Source organism: Leuciscus leuciscus (assembly GCF_965113295.1).
Source record: "Leuciscus leuciscus genome assembly, chromosome: 24".
In the NCBI taxonomy this organism is placed as follows: Eukaryota; Metazoa; Chordata; class Actinopteri; order Cypriniformes; family Leuciscidae; genus Leuciscus; species Leuciscus leuciscus.
This window is the reverse complement of record NC_138723.1, coordinates 18,927,784-18,954,046: the sequence shown is the minus strand read 5'-3', so window position 1 is coordinate 18,954,046 and position 26,263 is coordinate 18,927,784. Positions and strand designations below refer to the sequence as shown.

Here is a 26,263-nt window from a genome sequence, read left to right as displayed (position 1 = left end):
ACTCCAGACTTCACCTGCGCTCTCGCACAGAGCAACCCGCCTGATCCTTTCAACGCACTCAACCAGAGACTTCTCTCGTTACTATCCAACAACTTCAGACGAGCATATTTCTGAGATTCTCTTCGGACTGTATAGAGGAGAGCCGGGTTTTTCTTTAAGGATGCAATCGGTGATCTGCCTTTTCGTTGCCTCCATAGCAGTCGCTGTGTTTCCTCCAGGTATGTCAGTTAATTTATCATGAAAATAGTTGTATCTCATTCTCCCATTCTTTCCATGAAACATCGCTGCCGTAATCCAAGGATTTTGTTGAGCAGGTTCGTTCCTATTATGACCATTCGACTTTTTTTACTTACTTATATCAACATCAACAAGTGTTTATAATAGCCGTTCCCGCAATTCGTTGGCAATCATTGCCCGGACATGTGTTACACTTTTGATTTCTCCCACGTTAAGAACAAGAGGTCAAGTCTCCACCTGAAGAAGATTAAGCCAGCTGTGCCCGCCTCGGACATTCACATTCATTCATTTTTATTGTAGGAGACTGTGATAAAGCTTTCAAACTTCTGTACTTCAGTACAGAACAGGGAATATGAAGTGTTTCAACTTTTAGTTTGGACACGCGAGGCAATGTTTTTGATAGGCTACGTGTTTATGTTTCTATAGGCTATCATACGCAGAAACATAGCAGTGACATCACACCTGCCCCTGCGCGTGTTTCTGAAATCCCCAGCATATGCGTCAGTCCCACAAACAGAAACTAAACACGTACCTTAAAGGGACAGTTCACCTTAAAATGAAAGTCCTTTCAACCATGAATATTTTCCAAAAATATCCTGGTCGGTCATTTCCATGGAATGACAATGAAGGGTGCCTGATTCAGCCGTAGCGTCGAAAAGGACTTCAGTCCCCACAAAGTATCACACGACTCGTGTGCAATATTCCAAGTCCTCTGAAGTCATACAATAGGTTTGTGTGAGGAACGAGCCGATAGGAACTGTTGTCATCGGATCATTAAGTCAAGTCAGAACTGGATCTGTTTGATTGATGAACGAATCATTCAGAATAGATTTTTGTGAATTGGATCACCTGTCTGATTCATTGAAAATATCTATAGGCTAATCTCACAAAAAGCTATTCGCCAGAGGACTTAGATAAGTCGTCTTTGGACTACTTTTATGGTGATTTTGCATAATGTTTAAAGCTTGATCGCCCCATTACCCATTCATTCTAATCGCATAGGGGAAAATCGCAGGGCTATTCCTTCAGCCTTTGGTTTTGTTTTGTTTTTTTTTTATATATACGGATTTTTAATATGATACAGCATTTTAATTTTGGGATGCACTATCCTTTTAATAAGCGACTCCATTATTTGGGGACGCGCGCGAACTCATTACAGTCAGGGCTTGAATCTTCTTTGAGCGCGTGAGTGCGCTGTGTGTGTGCGCGCGTGAACGGGTGAGAGAGAAATAGCGAGCGTGAGCTTGCCCACGAGAGGTTGCGGAGGTGGAGAGCTGTGTTTCCAATTCAGTCATTTGACTGTTGTATGGTTTTATCAGTGTCACATGCTTGTTTGCTCATCAGAATTTATCTGACATAGATGTCTTTATTCGTCTTCAGACGAATCTATGTTAATGCGGTAAAGTGATTGATAACTTTGAGGTGGTGGCTGCTGTAGTATTGCTTATTATTCTTTTTGAAATGTTTTTCTTCGATAATGGAGATGTGTGAAGATGTCACACACTAAAGATGTGTGATCTGTCTATCTTTCTGTCTGTCAAGTTTATTTATTTTTTCAATTTAAAAACAAGATGGGTTGTTGGCATAAAATACAGTCAACATGTACTGTGCATGTATAATTGCTCACATTAATGACAAGACCTCACATTAATTGAGAGATGATTTATTACACACATCCTTTCCAAAAACACCAAATTTGAAGCAGTTTTAAAACCCCATAGGAAACTCTCAAAGGAACCAAGGGGGAATTAGTCTTCTGGGTTTTGACGTCATCCCTGCACCACTCTATTTGTCAAGAAGTACTCATAAAAACAACATTTTTACCATGTATGTAACTGTGCCACGTACAGTCCATAATGGGAAATTTGTTAAATCAAATTAAACGTGTTGAGCATACAATTAAGGAAGTTCAGTCACACAACAGGAAAATGCACATCATATGACATTTTCCAAAATAGCACTTGTTTGTCAGCCTTTACAGAACTTGATTTTGTTTTATGTGTGACAAAGAATATGAAGAGTTCAGATGCAAAAGCCTCTAAGTGCCATCTGAAAATTTCTTCTAAAATGGTCATTTTTATCAAGCTTGTATATTTAAGTTCAGTAATTTCACTTAAATGACAATTAATAGATCATTTTCATTGCCATTTAAGTGAAATTACTGAACTTAAATATACAAGCTTGATAAAAATGACAATTTTAGAAGAAATTTTCAGATGGCACTTAGAGGCTTTTGCATCTGAACTCTTCATATGTTGTTGAATACATTGAACTGCACTGGAAATTCATTGGAAAATACAGTTTGAGTGAAGATTCTGTTCAGGCTATTGTTTTGGTATCCTATATGCTATATTGCAATGGGTGTGGTTCAAGTTCTTGCCTGAGGAACCTCCTTCAGTATTTCCTAGTGTAGTTTCTAAGTGACAGAACATGACATCTCATAATTTATCCTGAGATGTTAGGCATGTTAGAATATGTCTGTTTCCCCCACACAGACATTGCTTGAAGCTACATATGCCGTTTTAAAGAGTACACACATACAAAACCACACAACCCATAGACTACCCTTTACTCAACGTGTTTTTGCTGTTATGACCCTCTGGATCTTTTTGGTTGTGTGTTGGAAAGGTCAGTTTCTCTGAAGTGCTGTCAGCAGGAGACTGATCACCTGTATGCAAACAGGTAAAGAAAAGCACCTCTGCCGTCTTTGCAAGCTCAGTGATTGTATCATTTGCTCTTGATGGATTTTATAGCAGAAACCTGTTCTATGCAGCCTACTGAATTATTAAATTTTTCAATCATTAAATGACTTAGCTGATGAAACGTTTCCTTATTCTGATTAAGAAGAATTTTTCCTCATTCTGAAAGCTGCATGATTAAAGGACTGATGTATGTGGACTAGATTTAGTAGCAAGCATGGAATATTTCATAAATCGTCATCATATTTTAAATAAAAGATTGTAGGGGTTTGTTTAAGGGGAATTTGTAAAATGCACAAGTTTCGTGTTAGGTTACAACAGGATTACGTCTATATTTACACATCAGTGATGTCACTCTGAATGACGTTTGAACATGAGGAGGAACTGAAACTCCCTATTGAATACACAGGCCTTTGTTTAGCATGAGAGATGGAAAAACCTAATTACATTAAGACTGACACTAAACCACATCTACACCAGGAAATCCCACATCTGATCATTTAAGCGTTCAAGTGAAAAATTCATGCCACCGTGGCCTTTTGGGGGAATATTTTGTCATTGTTTATTGGCAGGCAAGGGCTTGAGCTGATTAATGTCAGTTCCACTTAGATATCAAACAGGAAAACACATGTAGTGAAAAAAGAAATGTCTAATTCATATTTGCATATTCATTTAGTTAAAGCTTAACTATGGAACTGCTTTCAGGAAGAACCAATGGGAGCATATGGTAAAAGCTAATTTTACAGCTTTAGGGCTTTGTTCGTTTCAAATGGTGGGAAGAGGAAAGAAAAAAAAAAACAGCATAGGCTAAGTGAACAGTGTTTTATGTGCTAAAATGATTGTGGGTATTATGCTGAAATGATTGAATTAGGAGACAGGCAGTTAAGGTTTCAGAATGTGCTTTTGACCCACCATTTAAATTGGTTGAAGTGCTGAGGCCATTATGTCATCATTTATTCATATTTAAATTCCCTCCCGACCACTCACGTTCATGCACGCGCATACATATGCCCCATCAGAGGCTTTTACTGTAAATTACTCAAGCCATGTGTTGGACCAAGCATCTGTTGTCTCATGAACACATGCATTATCCCTTCTATGGCCTCATCGGGGGTCTTTCTTGTCCACCAAATGCACTCCCCGTTTGCTAATGGATTAATCGGAGCATTGCTAAGAAGGAGGACCTGCTGTCTGCACTCTGCACCGCCCAAAATGGCCTCCTGAGACTTCACCCAGTCTTATCTACTCATCTGGTCCCACACCCCTCTTTTTTGCCACATAATCAAAGGGAATGCTTACATTAGATTTGTGTGCGCAGTCTGATGGACTGTTGAAACGCCTTTTACCATGATTGCTGGTTGATAAAAGCCGGTTGGTGGTCTTAAGTGCCGCTTTGAGGGAATATTGTTCTCTTGCTTTAATATTGTTATGCATATAAGCAGTGTAGCGACGCACAGCTGGGAGACACGAGGGCGAAGCATCTGAGATAAGCTATAAATGAGAGCGCTAACTTTTGCATGCTGTATGCAATAACATATTCTTAACAGCAGCATTCTCATCAGCACCAAAAATGCAAGTAGCAACAACATTATTTCAAGTTCTCCTTTTCACCAGAAAAATCCAAGGCTGTGTTTCTTCAGATCAATATCTTTTCATAGAACTGATTGTGGGCGTCAAACTCACCGGTTGTCTCATGGATATACATAAGACGTTTTGCTTTCAATCAGAATGCGGAAAGCTGATTAAATGTGTTTACTGGACTAGTTTATGTGCATTTATTTATTAATATTAAAGATTCTTGCCGACTTAAGCGTCTGGCAGCCTGAGAGGATGCAAGTCAGAATGTTGGCAAACATATCTTCTAGTCTTTTAGTTTATTTTATCCTATCTTGAGTTTAATGGGATGGTTTAAAGAGCCATAACTGACTCTTTTGGGCCACTCTTGCTCATTTATGGGCCGGTGGTATAAATTGACATGGCAGTCAATGAAAGGTTCTGGGCATGGCTATCGATTATACAAGCATCCAATTATTTCTACACAATGTGTTTTTTAACATGCACTCTTTGGCGATAACTCAAGAGTGCGGTTAGTCGTTTTACGGCGAGGCCACCCCGAGCTGTTCAATGTAGTTTTAGCATCAATTATGCGGCAGTTGGAATGTTATTTATAAGTTTGCTTATAGCGCAAGAGTCATAAGTCATCCTTTCTACAGGGTTGTCGTATTGATCAGTTCAGAGATCACAGTGTAGAGCCAATTTGAGTGTGTTTAATGCTTGTGCTTATGAAACGTACATGGTGCGTTTTGATCCGAGACACTTTAAGCCGGGCGTTTTGAGGTCGATAATACCCCCAAGAAAAGGATTTATATACATCAGGCTGCTCGTTCACATGTAGTGGTTAATGGTGGTCCGGCGGATATTATTTATTCAATGTCAAATGTTTGTCCTGGCATTTAGATCCATCTACAAAAGGTTGCGAGTTGTTGCAGCCCTTAGCCCGTCTCCCTCCCACCAAATCACATTCTGTCAAATATCCATCTGAGGCTTTGAGCGTTTCAATTCAGGCTGACATTCAAAGCCACACAACCTTTCTGGCAGCCATGGAGACGCACGATAACCGGATTCCCATTCTGGGTCCGTCGCTTTGATGCTGTCTGTGATGTGCAGATTGCATTTCTCCATGTGTGAGGAGTCGTTCCTGCCTGCCACTCTTGCCTCTTTAAGTGATGCTTTGAACCCAAAAGGGCATGACAGAGGAAGGCAAAGTTTTTTCCCCCTCTCTTAAATCTGTTCCGGATAGAGTGAGAGAGGCGGATGGAAAGAAGGTTAGAGTGCCCATGAGCTCCATGTGTTAGGGACAGGATCTCCCAGAGCTGTCAGGGTGAATGAGGAAACACTGACATCGATTAAATCTATTAAACGCAATGTGGGGTGAACCATGATCTTGACGGGTGGAGGCCCTATTCAGAGAGACGTTTGGCGCAAACAATACGGGAGGAAGAAATGGTCTGAAGTCTCGCCGTTTAAAGCTTTAATTGCTCTTTTAGCAGGTTCACAATGCACCTCTTAATTTGCATAAGGTTGCTGCATTTAGGCTGTAATTAAGAATGCCTTAAATTCCATTACACTTTGTATTAGAATTTAAGCAAGAAAGTGGATTTAAAATGAATGGAAATTCACATTACTTTTTTACTTTGCTTTTCTATTTAAAGGGATAGTTCACCCAAAACGGAAAATTCTTACATTATTTACTTACCCTCATGTTGTTTAAAACCTGTAAAAACTTTTCTTCTGTGGGACAAAAAAGACATGATTTTGAAAAAGTCATTGAGGTCTAATGTTGTTTCGGACCCTATTGGCTTTCATTACATGGACCAAAAAGTTTAGCAAAATACCGTCTTTTATGTTCCTCAGAAAGACATGACATGAGTGTGACATTTGTATTGACAGTTTATATATTACATATATATATTTTTATATATTGTGTGTGTGTGTTTGTGGTTCTACCTTACATTATATGAGACACACACAAAAAAAACCACCCCAGAGAGGTATTAATGTACGTGTGTTCAAGGGAATTTCTTAAAGGGATAGTCCACCGAAAAATTATGCCATCATTTACTCACCCTCATATCTTTTCAACCCAGTATGACTCTTCTGTTGAACACAAAACACTGAGGTTTTGGGATTCACGGAAGAAAGTAAGTCATACACTTTTGGAATGACGTGAGAGTGAGTAAATGAAAGATTGTTTAATTGTATTTAAAATGCAACCCTGTTAGGATTGGGGAAAAACTCCCACAGACAGGAGCTACGCATAGAGTTTCGAATGCAGCAGAGTTTGCCACTGAAAGAGGAAGTGGTGGCTTTTTTGAAGTCATTAGGTCCCTTTCAGATGTATGTCATCTCATCTGTCTTTACCATGGGTTTATCTGAGTAAAGAAAAAGGTTAAAAAATGTTATCCCCGCAAACAATTAAGTGGCCTCCTCCCTCATGTTCACATCGCTTTTTAGCACCTCCCTCTAAATCAAGCTCAGAGGCGCTGAATTGTTGTCTTTATGCACTGGAGTAATAAATTATTCTGGTTATGTGATCTAAAGGGGTTACTGGTGGGAGTGAAAAGGGAGGAAGAATGAATGAAGCTGCGGCTGGATGAGTTTACAATAAAAAACATTGTTGAGATGAAAACCTTGAACCCAAATGTCAGAGAAATAAGTTCAAATGCAAGGTCATGTTGCCCAGTAAAATCATCATGCATAGGAGTATCATTAAGGGTTCCCAAACAAAAGGGTTCCTAAAGATGCATGGCATATAGAATCAATTTTGACTAAATTTTTTATTTCCTTTTTGAATATCCGAAACAGCTTTGCCGCATGACTTTACATGTCGGATAGCACTGGATTTTTGAGAGGTTAAACATTCAGTAAACCTCATGGTGAAAATGATTAGGGTAGGCAACCGACCCATGCTCCACTCCCGGGAGGCAGGGGAAGAAGCATCCTCTCATGCGATAAATTAGTTCCAGCTCTCGCAGGCTGGAGGAGCTTCCTCAGAGCGCTGTGTTGTTTCAGCATGCACCATTCTAATGCGATTTTAAAAGGTTGAAAGTTGTCGTAGAGGTAAATGGTTGATTATATACACACAACTGGCACACAGCTGCTTCGGTTCACATCGGGGGGAAAAGAAGCCTGCTTGTTTTTTTTTTACCCCTCTTCATGAACCTGTTTCGGCACATCGAGATCGGTGGCCTTAGGGGCTGTTGCGACTCCTCCCAAAATTCCTGTCTTCTTGAACGGGTCTTTATCTCTCTCTTCACATGTAAATTGAATGATTTAGAGGATTTTTTTACACTATCCTCACTGATTTTGTTGTTGCTTTTTTGATGGAATACTGCAGAGAGTAGGATCAAGCAACAGTGTTCTCTAGCGGATCTTTCTCTTTTGTCTTTCCTTCGTCTTTCCACTCTCAGTTGTCTTTTGAGGGAAAGTTTAGGACTGATCCGTCTCTTTATTTATTCAATAAATCCCACCTCTGGGTGTTTGCCCTTTTCGCTCGCTCGCTCCCTCTCCTCAAAGTCCCTTGTTTCTTTATTCATCTCGTGTGACAGCACTTTCTGCATTCAGCACAAATTGATTTATTTACCATCCAGAAGGGTCAAGTACAATGGGCCCTATGTTAAAAGTCTTGTAGATGTGCACAGAGGAAAGCCAAGAGCGTGCTATGCTGAATATCAAGTCTAAGGAGGCTGTGCTCTTTATGGAGCCATCAGAAAAGAAAATAGCTTGAGTTATATCTGAAAGACGCCTGTAAGATTTGCTGCTCCAGTAGTCTGCCATTTTGTCACCCCAAGGTCCCCACTTTGCAATGCTAATACCATAGGTATTATACTACTTTTACCAATGTTAAAAGTTTAATAGATGGAGAAAAACTACTTCAAGTGTTTTGAAAGCCATCGGAAAAGAAAACTACTCGAGTTGTCTCGAGTATAATTCAAAGACCCCAGTAGGCTTCGATGTACCGATAGTCTGCCATTTTGTCACCCCATGGCCTCCACTTTGCTATGTTAGTAATGCTATTGACCTACCTTGTTATTTTCCTAACAGCAAATTAGGCGAATTTCACATCCAACATTAACCTCCAAAGAAATGGGGAGCAGCTATAAAGAAATGTAGCAGCTATGAAAAGCCTTATAAATGGCTGCTTTTTCATAGCAGGGCTAACTATTCTGTTCAAAGTGCTCATAAAAGCCATTATGTGAACTAAAAGCCACTGTGCAAGAGAAAGAAACAGGAAAAGGAAGAGCTTCTTCCTTTATCTTTTTTTTTATACGCTCACCAAGCACTGTATATTTTCGTCTGGTCCTAATTTCAGATTTTTAATATCCGACAGCTGTTCTTACCACTACAGCGATATATTTGGGATTTATTCATAAATGTACAAACATAAATAACTCTGCTGCTTATAACAAGTTACTAGCACATCCAATGCACTTTAAGGAGTCCACTCCATCTTCTGAAGTGCCATTTCAGTGACATGAGGCTGTAATATGTCTGAGAGGAACTCCACGCTGAAAGCTTGGGGTGATAGCACACTAAATTTAACCACAAGCTCACCGACTTCCACTTCTTTTTTACATCCTTATTTGGAAGTACCTGTGAACACATTCATTGCAGTCGAAGATAACACCATTCTTGGGAGGTTTTCGAGTAGTTATCGTAGATCTTTTACTAAAGGTATTTAAGCTAAAAGCCTGTGCCTTTGGTGTTCCCAGCATCTTAGGTGGACTATTTGCAGGTGAAGAGATTTAATTCCTTTTCTTGCTCCTCATCTCACTCTATCCCTCTTGTTGGGGCTGCACACATACTTTTGGAAAAGATTTCTTCAAGTGTGTTCCTTGGAGATAAGAGGCAATGTATTTTTCTCTGGGCAGTGTGCTAATCTTCTGCTGTTCTATATATAGGAGACACAAGCTAAAGTATGTGTTTGATTCAGGCCCATGCAGTGGTCTCATGACCACATTTCAGATGTCATTTAATGAAACTGACCTACGAAACACAAGGTTCCTCACACTAACACAAAACTAGGAATACAAGGGCTGAATTTCACCTTTCTATTTCTCTGTCTGATACTCAGTAAGTTCACAAGAAGTTTGTCTTTTTCCGAAGCAAAAGCTTTGAAACCAGAAAAGCATAATGGTGTTGATGTCAGGTTTTAGTCATTATAGCATTCCCATTCATCTCAGTTACACAACTGATTGGCTAAGGTCACCACAAGAACACTGTTAGTCTCAAGACCTCCACTAGCAACTATCCTGAGCTGTGACGTTCAAGTAGACATAATATTTGTTTTTGCAGTATTATGTTCTTTGTTCTTGCCGAGAAATGTATCTTATCAGAACACACGGCTACTTCTGAATGGCTGTCAATGGCTGAACGATATTTTTTGGTCAGAATGGTGTGGTTAAAGCAATCTACCAGCTGAGAGTAACTTCATCCTTTCTATAGCCAAAACTTGACCCAATGGTGGTCATCAGCCTTTTTCAGTTGGTTCAAAGTCTGTTTTATTCAGTTCAGGCAGTAGAACTAAAACTTTCAATATAATTTCTCTTATTTTCTTGTGCATTGCTAACTCAGGCATGGGGAAGGGCAACGTATCATATCTCTGTAAAGCTTTGGAGCATGTTTGATCCATTTCATGAACTCACCCATGCATGGGCTCTCACATCTCAGATGGGCCGAGGCAGCCAACGGCTCAGTGCTACGACTGATCTGTTTTATCTGCAGAATCACTCGCTGCACCATCCAGGGCAGCAGTGCAACTACTTTCCCCTCTCATCTGCTAAACATCCCAACATTGTTTCCCAGCTTACAGCTAAAGTCAATTGTGATTTTTTTTTTTTTTCTTATTATTGAAATTGATATTTAGACCAACAGTACGAATTTGAATGGGATATTGCTTTTAAATATTAACTTCTTATATATATATATATATATATATATATATATATGCAAAGACTAACACTATGCCTAGCCTATGTAGTTTTGCATCCCTGCCTAAAATATTTGAACTTTCTAAAGTTCTATCACATACTTTGCATAATTTAACAACCATGTTGGCTCAAAACAAACATTGACTTGAGCAAAAACTAGCTCTTAAAAACAAAGCGTTCCTTCATATTCAATATTATTTTGATTTCCCTCGGATATTCCTCAGGTGTTTGCGTTTTATTGGGATCTGGGGCTCATTTCTTGTTCTTGGCCAGCGAAAGTGTTTTTAAATCTTATCTTAGCTTGTGCTGTTGTGGTAACTGAATCCTCAGTGCCCCCAGGAACTGTGCGGTAAAACGGCAGGGAGGAAACTGGCTGCCCTCATCCTTGTTCTAGTTGCCAGTGGCTATGCTGCATCCCTCTGCATGATTGAAACTACAAAGCAAAGCTGACTTTATCTTCTCATCCAGTTCAGAACATGCCTCGGCTTTGTTTCCCCGCTTTTCAAATAAAATTAAATCTACAATATAGTGATGCCATAACGGTATGCCCAGGCCTGACAAGTATTTGAACAAAACATCAGGTGTCTGCAGGTTTTTCTGAGCCTCCTGCTTTGAAGGAACTGAAGGTTTGGCTGCAGGAGTCTGATAGTTGAAAGCTCTGATGTTTCTATACAGATGATGTTTGTGTCCTGCATCCACCTTCCTCTTTCAGTCCTTTTAATGTTTTCACACAATATTTCAAGGAAAATGACAACGTTCACATGATAAACACCCCTTTCTCTCAACTGCTTCTGATATCTCTGTCAGTAATTTGCAATAGTAATGTGTTTTTTTTTTTTTTTGCTAAAAGTGGGCGGTTGTTCAGAGAGTTGGAGAAGCATTTGCTTTTTCCAGAAGCTCAGATATGTTTTATTTAAGCATTTTCTCAGTTGTTTCCCCTAAAAGTGATGAAGTGTGTGATTTGTTTCTGTGTTAAAAAATATAAATAAGCAATCAATCATAGGCTGATTTATGCCCAAATGTGTAAACACTGGCTCAGTGCAAACATTGCTCTGTTTGTTTAACAGCAGCAATGGCTCAACCAATGGTGTGAGTTCAACAAATGAGTAATGTTTTTTTCAGAAACCTGTTTGAAAAAAGCTATTTTTGTAATTCTGTTAAATGCTGCTAGTCTTGCAGAAATTACAACTTTGAATCATGCAAGAGAAGCAAATGAGACAACTGATAGAGGTATAGAGCTATATAGAAAATGAATTTGCATAGCATATCAGAGAATATCTGACTTGGAAGAAGTCAGACTTTTCAAGTTAGTAATTGGTAAATGACTGAAATTAAAATTCTATTCTAGCTTTGTCTAAATAAATCAAAATAAAACGGCAAACTAAAAACAATCGTAAATGCTACAAGTAACTAGGCATTACGACATTAACATGTACAGTATGAACTATTTATTAATTCTGAGATATACTAAAGATTACATTTATTTAATAATGTTATTAAATTGTTAGTGTTTTTAAAATATTAATGAAACACTATATAAATAATACTCAAATAACACTGAAACCAGTTAATAAAAAATCCCTAATAATTACTGATTACCAATATGGTACAAATATAACATGCATCTCTAATAATATTTAGGCTATGATTTTTCTTTCCTGCTGTAGACAACAGAAATAAAGATAGACAAGATAATAATTATAGACAATAGAAATAAAGAAAAGACATTCACAAACTGGCGCCAAGGGATGGTTTTCTTGGTTCATCAGACTGGATGTCAAGTCTGGTCTTGTGCGGTCCATTGGGAAGGGGCCGTTATTGGGTGTGGTCAGGACCAACAAAAATTACTCTGTCTTCAAAGTGTAATGCAGATGGCTTCAGGGTAAAATTCCATTTCCCCTCTAAAATGCACACAGACACACACCCGCAAAACCCCCTCCCCAAATCACACACAAACCCCATGAACAGATGTGCTTTTGCTCCTGCACATACACACAAAGAGAAAAGTAGTGAAAAAATACAGCTTCATCGCTACTTGTTTGTGCCAGCAGTCCTATTCTTATGGATTCATAAGCAGTTGAATTCAACCATTTCAAGGCCTACATCTATTTTTTCAGCTGTGCGGTGTGTCACAATGGCACTTAAAATTTGAGTGGAGCGGATTTAAAAATAATCCACTTTTCAAAATTAGTGCTGGAAAATCACACCACAGTATTTTGAAGGTTATTCTGTCTTCCTAGGCTTTGTTATCTGATAAAAAGTTCCCTTTTCACATTTTTTTGTCAGGAGCACTGGGCTAGTGTGCCGGACAGCAAGGTGCCTGAACTGAAGTGAAGGCCTTTGAAGTTATAAAGCAGATTTCATTTCTTCATCAGATCCCCAGCCGAGTTCAGGTCATAATGACTAGGCTTCATTTTTATTTTTTTTATGAACAGGCCTTGAATCAAATTGTATTTTAAAGAAAGGCCAAAAGTGATATTTTGCCTCTAAGGCAGGAGCTTGACTAGCACATTTCTTAGCATGCGTTTTTGAAGCTGCTTGACATGTTCACCACCATTAACATGCACTGAAAAGGACTTTTAGAAACTGACTTTTCAGTTTTCCATAGCTTTCGGATTAAATGCTTGAACTTGGGGTCCAGAGGACCTGAAGATATGGACAGATCAGGGAGGATCGGTGTCAACTATAGAAATGCAGAACACGGGCTCGCTCTCTTTCCTATGCGTTTGGTATCATTTCGTTTATTGGCTTTACAAAAATAAACCCTATTTAATCTCTGTGTTTGCTGCATTTCAAAGACATCAAACGTTCAAAGAGTTTATTGGAAACTCGTATTATCTAAAAATGAATTAGAACAAAAGATGTGTCTTACAAAAGATGGGGCTTTTTTAAATGGCATTACAAACCCTGTCACGATTAATGCTTCAGACCATGCTGAACAGCTTTTCTCTTGAAGGTGAATACATTTACGTTGACTCTAAAGTATGTTAGGGAAAGAATAAAAAAAAAGATGCACATTATGTTTTATGAGCCTGAAGCTGTGTGGGAATGATATTTCTTCCTTTTCTCAGATTATTAAAATAGCATGCATAAGTCTAACACCTTCTGATGCTCAGAGTAAACAGTGTAAATGATTCAACACATGTTCCCTAGACCCAAACCGGCTCAGAAACACTATCCGGCTCTCACATGATCATTAGCTTCTGCCTGCAGTTAACCGATGTGACCAGGATCTTAATGACTTTACACAACTTGAATACATTACAGCTATGCCGTCCATACAGACGCACGGCGGGGTCCAAAAGTCTAAAATATTTATGATTCTGCGCTATTTATAGGTTCATGCTAATGTCATTAAAGGAACAGATCACACATACATTAAAATCCTGTCATGTTCTCACCCTCATGCTATATTTAGCAGAAAACAAAATATCATATGTTGAAAACACTTTCTTATCCATGCTCAATGTTGTTGAAACCCAACATTCTTCAAAATATCACACTTTTGTGTTCTGCAAAAGAACGTCTTACTGGTATATTGCGTTGGACAATGTGGGGCCTTCAAGGGAATCTCATATTCTAAACTACTGGTTTAGAATATGAGAGTGAGAAAAGGATAACAGAATTTTCATTTTTGGATGATTTTTATCTCTGACAAGCAAAATGAGGATATACAAAAAACTAAGGCATTCTGAAATGCATTTTCACTTTTCAGTTTTTCAAACTCATATTGTTATGCTGATTATGTGATTTCAAATGAAGATTTTTTTTTATTAAATTAGTGGTCTGAGACTTTTGGATCCCACTGTACGGTTTGTGATTAAAAGCAACACGATATATAATGTAGCAAGCCTGTGCCTAAAATGACAAGAATCTCAAATGTAAGAGCTTGAATTGATTTAAAAAAAAAAAAAATCATGGCAGTGACACAGTGGGCAGTTTTGGGCAGTGATCGCCGCTAGTCTGCAAGTAGCCAGTCTGATTGCATAGTAGCCTACGGCAGAAGAAAGAACTGGTGTAATTTCTAAGTTTTGCAGAGCAATCACTACATAGGTCATAACTAGATTGGTGGCATCGACTCTCAACCTCTCTTCCTGCCACCAACACTCCCCCTGCACTGCCTCAATTTTGAGCTATTGTGTTTTTTCTTCCTCCCCATCGCTTTCATGCGCTCTCTCTCCCACGGTTAGAAACTGTCTTTGCATGCCACAAAAGCTGCCTTACCTGATGCTTGACATTCCATCATTCTGCATGCAAATAAAGAACGTGCAACAATAATTATCAGACCTGCAAGTTCTTCAACATATTTTAATCAGTTTTTTGTTTTGTTTTTGAATTGTTGTTTGGTTGAACAACTTTCTGAATCGCGTTGTTGTGGGATTAGTCAATCCAACAGTATCGTTAAAGACCAAGCTGGTATCGATTCAAAGTGTCAGGCTGCTGATTTCAAAGAAGCTTCAATCAATTCTGAAGAGCTTGACTCTGTGGCCATTAATGGCCATCTTATCTGGCGAGAACTGAGTGGAGAACCTGTTTAAAAACCAATCAGCGTGTGCCCACACAATCGCCTTTGTTTCTCCCTTTCCCAACGTCCTCTGTTACTCAGGCTTACCTTTTGCATGATAAATTGGTCGGAACGGTTCACCCCGCACAACACCGCTGAATCAATTTAACCGCATATGAAATGGCAGCTCGAAGTGCGAGACGGAGCACAGTAAAATAAACTTTCAAGGTATTTCATATTGAATAATGGATGTGCCAGAAGCCATTACAAAATCATTCCGTTTTCCATCCTCCCGTCGCCAGTGGCGGATACGAGACGTTTCTAGCAAATATGGTAATAAAGCAAGTGTATGATTCACAGACGGCGAGATGTTTTACTCCAGATACTGTGATTAAATATGGATGTTCTTCAATATAGAGACTCTCACAGAAATCTTTTCAGATTAACCGCAGGTCCCTGTTTGCCACTCTCGGCTGAATGGCTGTATACAAAATGTGAGATGTTTTCTTTGTTCTCTGCTCTTTCATCGAGGGGCTGCGGCCGTGCCACATTGCTTTCACAGTAATCGCAAATGGCAGCAGTGATACATCATTCTATATAGGGCTTCCTCATATGTGTCCCCAAAACAAAAAGCCAAACACTCACATGGATGTCTTCTCTAAGCATAGGAGGGAAGCACAGTCTTCCATGGCAGCAGCTTTATCGCTCAAACAGAGGATGTGCTTGGTGTACTAATGCTTTCTCTGTCTGTCTTAGTGATTGTGTGCGCCTCCTTAAATGAAACCTGTTACCCGAGCAAACAAAACGCATTTCCTCAAAGCTTTTTTCTGCTTGGTGAAATGAATTTGAGCTTCTAAAAGCTCCACCCGCAATGAGAGTCAAAAAGATAGACACGGAGAGCAGTTGGCACGTCTTTCACTTAAAGGAATATACTGGATTATATAATCAACAACGCTTGTGGCATAATGTTGATTGCCTCAAATTAATTTCCATCCTTTTCTTTAAAAACAACCAAACATTTGTGTTACAGTGAGCCACTTACAGTGAAAGTGAATGGGGCCAATATGTAAATGTTAATGTGGTTTCAGTTACAGCCATAGGACTTAAACAATATGAATGCAAACATGATTTTAGTGTGGAAGAAATGCTTACTAACCTTTTTTGTATAAAGTTATATTCAATTTTACAACTTTGCTGCCATGACAACATAGCCATAAACACTAAAACCTTAAAACAAGTAGAACAATTATTTAAACAACTTTACCATTCAAACAATACAAGTTTAACAAGAATTAATGTTCGTTATAAAATAATAAGCTTCACATTTCTGCTTTAAATCCCCCCCCAAAACTGGCCCAATTCACTTCCATTGTAGGGCATTGCTGTAACCTATCTTCTTTTATTTAAAAGAAAACAAGGGGAAGAGTCAAAATAATAATAATAATTATTATTATTATTATTATTTTGCTAATCAACATTATGCCACACAATCTGTTAAATGATCTTGACTTGTAGGCTATTGAACCCTGAATATTCCTTTAACAGTCTTTTTAATTCACAATAGGCCAAAACTCAGACATGTAAATTAGATAGAGAATCCGTCCTGGAGGAGGTGTAAGAGGAGGGGTGGCACTAATCTTTAAGAATTTATGTAGACAAGCAATGTGCATATCTGCCCTCTGATGTTATAGACCGAGTAAATTTTATGGGCAGCCTCTGAAGTTTCTCTTTCTGACCTTTGACCCCTGTCTGCAGAGAGTTTCTGATATCCATCTTAGACATACAGTCTCGGCAGCCTCGGTTTTGAAGCTGGGAAACCACAGACTTTGATTTAGAAGTCACGCTCTGCTCACTGGTAATTTACACCTTCTCAGTTCTCACACTGTCCCAACTAGTGAGCGTTTCTGCCAATTATATCTACGACACACGGAAGAGACGAAAGTGGCTCTTGTCGTCTCTATTCCTCTGGGTACTCACAATGGTCCAAATATATCTCCTCTGATCCGCCACCCTAATCAGAGTTTCATCCATCTCTGGGTTTTTGTAACAGCTGGATTAGCTACTAAACCACACAAGCTTAACGGGTTCCAGACCGACGAGATCGGCTTTGTGTTTTCTCGCGGAAACGGTAGTCTCAAATGTCAAATGTTAATCACTAACAAACATTGAGATTCTCTTACACAGCGGTTCAGTGCGTAATAGGATACTGAGGTTCATACTCAATTCTTACTCTGTTTGTTTGTTTGCTTGTGTGCTTGTGTCTTTTCCATTAGAACTGTCCTCTCACAGTCAAATGATTGATTATAACGACACACAAATGGCTTTGGCCTAGACAGTGAATCGGGTCTCCAGGCAAAAGACTGTATTTGTGTGACTAATGCAGTGATGAGTGTTATTCTGGAGTTTGAGTGAATGTCTTATAGATAAGGGGGGGGGGAAACGAAGTGTGAAAATAATGAGTGTTTGGACAAACACAATCAAACGCTCATGTAGCTTTGGAAATTACTTCCTCCATTTTCTCATACAGCTTCAGGACCTGAGTAGAACTAGTGAACTAGAACCTCATAGAACTTTCATGAAACTTAATGTCCCTCATTTGTTTACATCATCACCTCTTCATGATTGGTTGCGAGTTATCACCGTGGTCTGCTGTTCGCTCCTTTAATTGAGTGAAACTTGTTAGACATAAATGTATGGACGGCATTAGCATATTTTAATTATATGAAGATCCTCCTCTGCGCAGACCAAGAATAATTTCAGAGTGGGAAGTAGATAAACTAACTTGTCATTAACTCACATCCTTTTATACACACGCACACACATGCAAAATCCTCCTCAGAACAAAGTAGTTAATTTATCTTAACATCAAAGTTCTTCCACCCAGTACTTTCACTCTGTACTGTCCTGGAAGAGATGTTAAAATTGTCTGCTAGATTTTGTTGGTGATTAATAGTCTCATTTTGGGAGAATATGATACATAATGCTTTTCGATTTACCATCAAATGCATATTTCGCACTGATTTGCCAGTTTTAATCTGTTTGGTTGCTATGGAATTTCCAGGAGTATAGGGAGAGACCAGTCTGCCTGGAAACAACGTTGTGTTTATTGATACAATGAACTTTTTCTGAGGACAAACGAATCCTTCCTGACATTGAAATTCCTGTTGGCACAAATAAATCATGATTATAGCATTGGCAAGGCCATGAGTTCGATTTAGGGATGTGCAGAACTACACATTTTCAAAATGTACAAAAGTTGGCTGGTTGCCTAAATGAATAAATTGAATAAATAATTGTAAAAAATGGCACTATTTTTAACTTAACAGGCCATCTTGAAAACACAACGCGTGTGTAAGTAAAATAGTGGCTAAAAACATCTGTCTAGAAGTGTCTGGCTGTATCAACCATTCTTTAAAGGGAATTAAAAGAATCTAAGAAAAAGAAAAATCTAAAAGAAAAATGTAAGCCGCTTTGTACAAATGTATCTTTTTCAGATAAGCCCGCAAAAACCTGGTTAACTGGTTCTAGGCCCGAATGAATGCTAATAGAAAGTCAGGCTACACTTAACTATGTTGTATTAGTTTGATTTAAGATTAGCTAACTAACTACGATTACTAAGAAGGTTTGATTTGAAGTGTAAGGCTTAAGAAGGCTTGATTAAGGAGCTTTTGGCTGCTGATAGAACAGGAGAGCTTTAGAGATGTGATCTCATCTGGCTTAAGTACAGTGGCTATTTTCTGTCCTCCATTCCTGGCACCTCTCTCAGCATTGCTGCCGTCCCCCGGTTCGTTTGTTGTCACGGGCCTGCGGTGTCCCATACAGCTCCGTCTTGTCTTTTATCTAAGCTGGTGTGAGTGGATGGACGATTCCGGAACGGTGGGCCTGATAAGGCATCGACAGGCCCGTGTGGGCTGCAAACTGCCTGGAAAGAGCCTGCTAACCTCTTCCAGAGCCCCCTATAACAACTCCCCCAGGGCTTTATCTGAGACTTCCAGAGACAGGGTGACCTCGGCTCTTGACTCACCTATCTCTCCGAGCACTCCCTTGCTGATAGTGAGCCTAACACAGGGCCCTCTGTGGCCACCGTCAAATACACCTGCCCCCCCTCCTTTCGGACCCTGGTGGCCAGCTGCCAAGGCTGGCAGCCCCTGTTTGGCGAAATGAGTGAAATGGAAGAACGAGAGCATGCTGATATAAGCCACAACACCAGCCCTCTCTCTTGTTGCCATCATTCCCATCTAAACTCAACTCTGACAGCCCTCAATGGACCTTTCATGTATCTCAAAGGTTCCTCTGTCAATCCATGTCTAGAGTTCACATTATGTGATGCCCTCTGTGGGTCAGAGTTCTCCAACATTTCAATATTGCACCCTCAGGCACATTTCAAGTGTCGTACAGTCTGTTGCCAGCTCAGTTTTTCGATCTTGCATGGCCTTTTCAGATACAGTGACTAATCTTTGAATGTGACAGATTGTTTAGTCATTCTCATTTCCTGCCTGTTCTATTATTGCTAATGGTACAACTTTGTTTTGATTCTATGTTGGTGACTCATGTTTAGCTTTGAGTCTCCCTATTAACTTCATTCATTGGTCGCTGAAAAAGCAAGATTTCACAGAGTGCCACACATTGACAAATTCCTACACCGCTTGTGTGTTCCTTTTGGTTTTTCATATATATAATATATAGCCTAGGGAAAACAATAAACCATGAAAGACTTTTACCTAGACTTTTGAAGTGCCACTTAAAAACAAAATGGAGTCAGTTATTAATTTCTAAGTTCAAAAATTGTGAATAAATAAATCACTTTTCAAATTGACAAATAAATAGAATTATATATATAACTGTGTATTTAATTAATGTTAAAAGGGTTAGTTAAATATAATTAACTCATTAACATAAAAGCATTTGGCAAGTGGATTAGAAACAGCAAGTGTCCAAGTTTTTACACAGCATTTGGATAATTTCTTTTCTGAATCCTTTTGCTTTTCTTTATCCATCTGTCGATCAATTTAAAATTGCCATCAGACAATTCACATCAGGAGCAAACAATAAAACTTTGACTATATTTTAAAACACGCCTCCCTAAAATACAGCACGGCTGCCAGTGAAATGTGTAAATTTACTATTTGTAACATTTAATTACATTTTAAGAATTTAAACAATTGTCTCTTTATATAAATGGTTACATTTCAAAAGTAATTGAGTTATTCACATTTTTATTTTTTAATTAATAAAGTGAGAATTGATTTCACACGAAATGCAATCAATATGACAAACACCAATGTTTAAGAAATATTTCAAATAGTTAAGTTAAATTCAATAATAATCAGAATAAACCGCATGCTTCTGCCAAGTAATATTTTATTATTCTAAATGTAGGAAATCAACGCAGCAATTGTGATTTGAGTAGAACCATAGAATCTGAACAGTTTTTTTTCACATGAATGCTATGGATATGAATGCTATATAAACTATTGCTAATGTAATCCGTCAGTACTCAAGCTACTGAGAAGTTCCCGTTGTTAATATGAATTATAATCATGCACTAAAAAGATAAATGGTGATCTTATAGCGCAGCTTCTTTTAACAAGCTCTCAACCGGCCTCTGTGTTTCATCTCTTGTGGTTGATTTTCAACGATGACCTTCCCCAGGTCGGTAAGTCTGAGAAGACTGAGGATTGTTTCTATCAGCCTGGTTTTAATCCTGCCAGGGTTATCAGCATTTGGTCCTCATGCTGAGGGATAGGGGTGTTTCGAGGAGAATGGGGGTTTTATGTGATCTCTGAGGACTAACAGGAACCGAGTTCCTCCTAATGACAAACACTTGCTCTTTAAGAGAGCTTTGAGATCAACACGGGTTCTGTTACAGAAGCCTGACCCATAGGGAGGTCAAACACACCACCACACTCTTTCACTTTCTCTTGCTTTCAAGCAGGCAAAAGCACAGACTTTGGCCTCCCTTGGGAGGGCGTTTGTGTCCGTTTGGTCATATTTCAGAAGTAGGAAGCACTTTCACCCTTTATACAGTCAATTTAGATTAAAGGAACCCAGGTTTATTTCAAGTTAAGATCCATCAACAGCACTTGTGGCATAATGTTTACTACCACAAAAATACATTTTCACTTGTCACTCCTTTACTTAAAAAAACAAACATCTGTGTTACAGTGAGACACTTGCAATGGATTCCAGTATCCCAGGTAAATCATCACCAATGTCATCCCCTAACTTGTGTATTGCTGAACTAATAAACTCGTCATCGGCTAAAACGCATGCGCATGTTAATTTACTTCCTGAACAAGCACGCACCTGAGTCTGAGCTGATTTCACATTCACGCGAATTGCTCCACAGTTCCAGTGCAACCGAACTCAGACCCCCTCTTACAGGAAGTCACGGGTTCAGTATCCCGGTGTGCTCCCAGGTCTGCATGACAGCTTTCACATTATCAATGTTTTACCCTCTGATAAGTCTAAAGCGAGCATACACTGCTCATTGTTTCCTTAAAAAACCCTCCAAACCCCAATTTGGCAGGGTGTGCCTATGGAGCTGAGGAAGTGGAGGAAACCAGTCCACTTACAAGACAAACACGACTGTACTCTATTGATAACTTTCCCCCTTAGCCAGTGACTAAGATTAGTCAGATAATGAGGATTGTGACATTTCAGGAAGGGTCTGATATTGGACTTCTAACGTTCAGCAAGCCTCACTCACTAATGACTACTTGACTCATTCACCTCACGTTACACATTTTAGAAGTTTCTTTCAGGACCCAAAATTAGAAGGAGGGGTGTGCCTTAATTCTCACTCAACAGGGCTTTCCCTTTGGAATTAATGCAGTAATCTCTCTTAGATCTTAATTAGAGAGCATTTCACGCATGCTGTATTTATAAGCCACGTATTTGATGCTTCCGTCCTCCCCAGCCCAAATCCAGACAAGATGGTGCCATACCTTTTAAATCAACCAGCTTACATAGAGGTCTGTCCTGAGGGCTGAAACACTGCTTTCCTGGAGATTTCATGATAATCAGACAATGTACATGTGTGTGTGCCCCAAAAAATAGCTGTTTTTAGTCAAGAAGTAATCTCAGCGGCTAAGAGGTGGTATCCATGCTGGAACAAAGGATCATGACCTCTTTTGAGGGCATGAAATGGGCCATTTTTCAGGACTCCAGTGTAGTACTGTGAGTGATGGCTTGGTAGACTAATGGAATGTGTAAATGGGAGAATATGCTGTTGTGCTCGTCCTTTCCTTTAAGACTTTAAGCTAAAACACACACACACACACACACACACACACACACACTACTCCACTTAGACTGTAACAGTATTAGCGTGATTGAGGGAACCAGCAATTTTATCGGACCAGCTGCTGTTGGGTTCCGGATACCATCTAGAAACATTATCTGCTGTTATCCTGTAGCCAAGATTTTATTATCTGGCTGTGTATGGCAACAGAGAAGTATCATGATATCTTAGCAACAGTGTCCAGCAGAACTGTCTCAGTGCATTGTGTTATGTGATGCTTTTTATTTTGTACTTTTTATTAACATTTTTGTTTGCAACATATATTCTTCTTTTTTTTTACTCTTTTGAGTGGGTAAAATGAGTATGTCCTTCACCGCAGTTCACTTGTATTACTCACTGAAAAGTAATACCTCTTGCCTGGACGAAGTGATCAGGTCTCTGGCTTTTTGTCTTGCCCAAAAGGAAAAATAGCCGAGCCCTGAGGTTGTCGGGGTAACAACTGCACTCCAGAGCTTGTGGGCATGTTCAGTACAACACGGTAAATCAATCCAGATGATTTCTCAACTTGAAGATAATAGGAGCTAGCAAACAATAATGATGACTAAAGCTGCTGTGGCTCTGAGCATTGAGGCAAAAAAGTATCAGCTATCACCTGCTGGCCTCACCCGTGACTCCTGCTGCTAGGGCTGTTTATCTGACCCCTCGACCTTTGATCTGTGGGTACTCAAGGTGCGCCAAGCCGGGGCCTGAAGAACTTTAGCAGGGGGTTGGGATGTTGTCTTCTCTCTCACCTGTTGGGCATAAATCATATATATATATATATATATATATATATATATATATATATATATATATATGTATATGTAATATATATGTAATATATGAGTGTGTGTGTGTGGTTATTCAATTCCAAACCTTTTCTAATTCATTTAGGTAAGTTTAAAAATAAGGTTTATTGCACAATACTAAAATTCTGTCTGATACTGCTGATACTGAATTCTGGCAGATATGCTGAAAATTTATTTCATGTTATGGTCGATAACCAATAATTGCACAATATACAAATCCTTAACTATTTTGTTAAAAAAATAAAATAAATCATTTTAAATGCAATAAGTGAATTTAGGCATTTACATGATGTTCAATACAAAAAATACATATTTATTGAATATTTGCTCAATATAAAATATTACAGTGTTATTAATGAATGATTGATTTTTTGATTGATTGAGTTATTTAAAAAAATCTATAATATAATCCCTGATATAGTACATATATATATTGTGCATCCAAATAAATTCGAATCACGAGAAGTCCCCATTTAGCTTATAAATGTGTGAGCAAATGTACAGGCAGTGGCTCCACTTTGCAGCACATACCAATTACACCCTTTTCTCTGTGTATGACTCAACCTGCTCGCTTGGGTTGTCTTTTTCCTTCCTCTGTCTCTCTGCTAGTCAACACACCCGCACACATCCAAACGTGATGAGGTCACCAAATACTTCACATTAATAGTAATAAATGCAACGCCGTGTCATGTACCAACAATACCAACCTTGGAAGTAGAAAGGAGTCACTTGTGCTTCAGCCTGGTTGGTGCTCACGGAACAGGACGCAAAAATCAAGAGAGGAAACCCAAGGTCTAACTAGGACCAAGGAACAGGACCGGAGCACACACAGTTTTCAAATAATTTATTATTGGTACAAAACGACTAACGTTTCGACGCCCATGCGTCTTCTTCAGAGTAAAAAAATAAATAAAATAATATGCAGCACATACCGATTAGACCCTTTTCTCTGTGTATGACTCAACCTGCTCGCTTGAGTTGTCTTTTTCCTTCCTCTGTCTCTCTGCTAGTCAACACACTCGCACACATCCAAACGTGATGAGGTCACCAAATACTTCACATTAATAGTAATAAATGCAGGGCCGTGTCATGTACCAACAATACCAACCTTGGAAGGTTTAATACAAGCCACTAGTCTAACTTCTTGGGTAAACTCAAAGATCAATGGCTTCCTCTGTCACATCTTCACACACTGGCTTGGATTACTGTAGAATCTGGGCTTTTAGTAAGGATTAGGGCTGTGCTGAGAGTGAACAACACAAAAGGAGGTCTGATAGCAAAAGACCAAGCGCTTAATCGGCACAGCAGATTCTGGAGCCAACTAAGCTCACAGCAGACTTACTCTGGAGGGGGTCATCCTCATTAACTCTGCCTGTTACGGTGCTCAAGCAAGAAAGATGATGTCCACAGGCTTCAATTAACTCTGTGTTACTGTACTGAACCATTTTTAAGAAGACTCTTAATGCATTGGTTCTTATTAAAATGCAGGAGTCTGCTCTCAACTTTTGGAAAGTTGAATTTGGCAGTGTTTTGGGCATCTCCATGGCAGTTGTGTTAGCTCATAGTTAATGTTGTGAAGTGTGTAAAGAAGGGAAAGGCAGCCAGGTAAGGCTCTGGTGTAAACCCAAGACCATCTGCTGTCATTTCTTCTGTGTGCGTAATTGCCCTTAGGCCTCAGAGAGACCCTTTTCTCTCCAAATTACATTAGGCGAACATTGCACCATTTGCATGTCTTTAGCGTCGTGGGTGGATTTGGAGCTGAAGTTGGCAGGTGGCTTGTGCTGCAGAAGTTACACATTCACCATTACTTCAGATGAGTGTTCTGCACAGTCTCGTGAGAGTTTTATCGCCACCCTCACCCCAGGGGGTTACTGTCAGCAGGGATCTTGACTGCAGTTCCCATGTGTAAAATGGAAAAGATCTCACAAATCTGAAAAGATGGTTCATCCAAAAATGAAAGTTCTGTCTTCATTTACTCAACCTCATGTCGTTTTAAATTGGCATGATTTTCTTTCTTCTTTGGAACATAAAAGGCAAGGTGTGAATTTCATGATTGCTCTTTTCAATATAAACAATATGAAGTCTCTCTACAAAATGACAAAACAATATTCAATGTATACAATAAAGTTAAGCAACAAAATGTTAGTTATTCACTAAAAAAACTGTTATTTCAAAATTATTTATATACTATTATAGTACTAAGTAATATTTTGAATAAGCTTTTATTATTTATCTTTCATTTTTAATAAAAATTTTAGTGTTTGTAATTTTATGGTTTTTACCAGTATTAGTTTTTGGAGTGTTTTTTTATTTCAATTTCAATTTAACTTTAATTTACTTTTGTTTCAGTTATAGGTTTAGTCATTTTACTTATACTTATATTTACTAATTAAATAATAAGTATAATAATTAAAATATACTTATTTTATTATATTTTTCACTACTAAAATCTAATTGTTGAGTTCATAAGGAAAGTAACAATGTCTGATTTGTTGATTCCTTTTTTTTATTATCAAGCTGGATTGAACTCACTAATTCTATGGTCACAACAGATATTAGCCCATTTAAGGGCAAGATTATCAGTGAATAACTTAAAATTAACTCTTTAATTTAATTACATTTTTATTTGTTCATCATACAAAGCTTCAGAAGACTTGGAAAAATTTGAAAAATGAAAGTAGAATTGTACATTATCAATGCTTTTGCATCTTTTTAAAAAACAATCTTCAGTCACTATTATGCATAAAAAAAGAGTGATCAGTACAGTTATACTGTATATTCAAAACATCTTGTGTGTCTTGGATGGAACCCAGACTTACGGATGGAACCCAGACATACGGGTTTGGAACGACATGAGGGCGAATGAGTGATGGCAGATGTAATTTTACATTAACTAATCCTTTAACTCAGAGTATAAATTGCACATCGCTTGTGATCTAAAGCCGAACGGAGGAATGTGTATTCTGCAAGATATTAGGCCGGCCAGCCTGACTGACACACAGTGCTAATGGTGCATGTCTCACACTTCTCTCACACAAGCTCTCACTAAAAGGTTTACACTCCCACAGGTGTGAAACTGTTCCAGTGTGTAGGAGAACAAGGCATGTCAGTCAGTTATCCAAGTCTGTGTTGCTAAATGGTCCCTAGCCATTAAAACATCTTCACACTGTCACTCATGCCCATCCTCACTTCCTGTCTGCTTTCAAACGGAACTTCTTCCCAGTTCAACTAATGGGCAACAG

The 26,263-nt window shown here is 38.8% G+C and overlaps 1 protein-coding gene across 3 annotated transcripts in view; it reads left to right on the top strand.

The window, feature by feature from the left end:
* The window catches only part of alcama (activated leukocyte cell adhesion molecule a), a 65,079-nt gene continuing 38,816 nt past the window's right edge, over positions 1-26,263 (top strand). Inside the window, exon 1 of one of the 3 annotated variants that reach the window (XM_082157196.1) lies at positions 1-218. In XM_082157196.1, coding sequence (XP_082013322.1) covers positions 161-218 — 58 coding nt within the window. In that variant the 5' untranslated portion in view covers positions 1-160. Of the gene's footprint in view, positions 219-21,095; positions 21,128-26,263 lie in introns of those variants that run through there. The other 2 variants (XM_082157195.1, XM_082157197.1) reach the window with 2 other exon arrangements.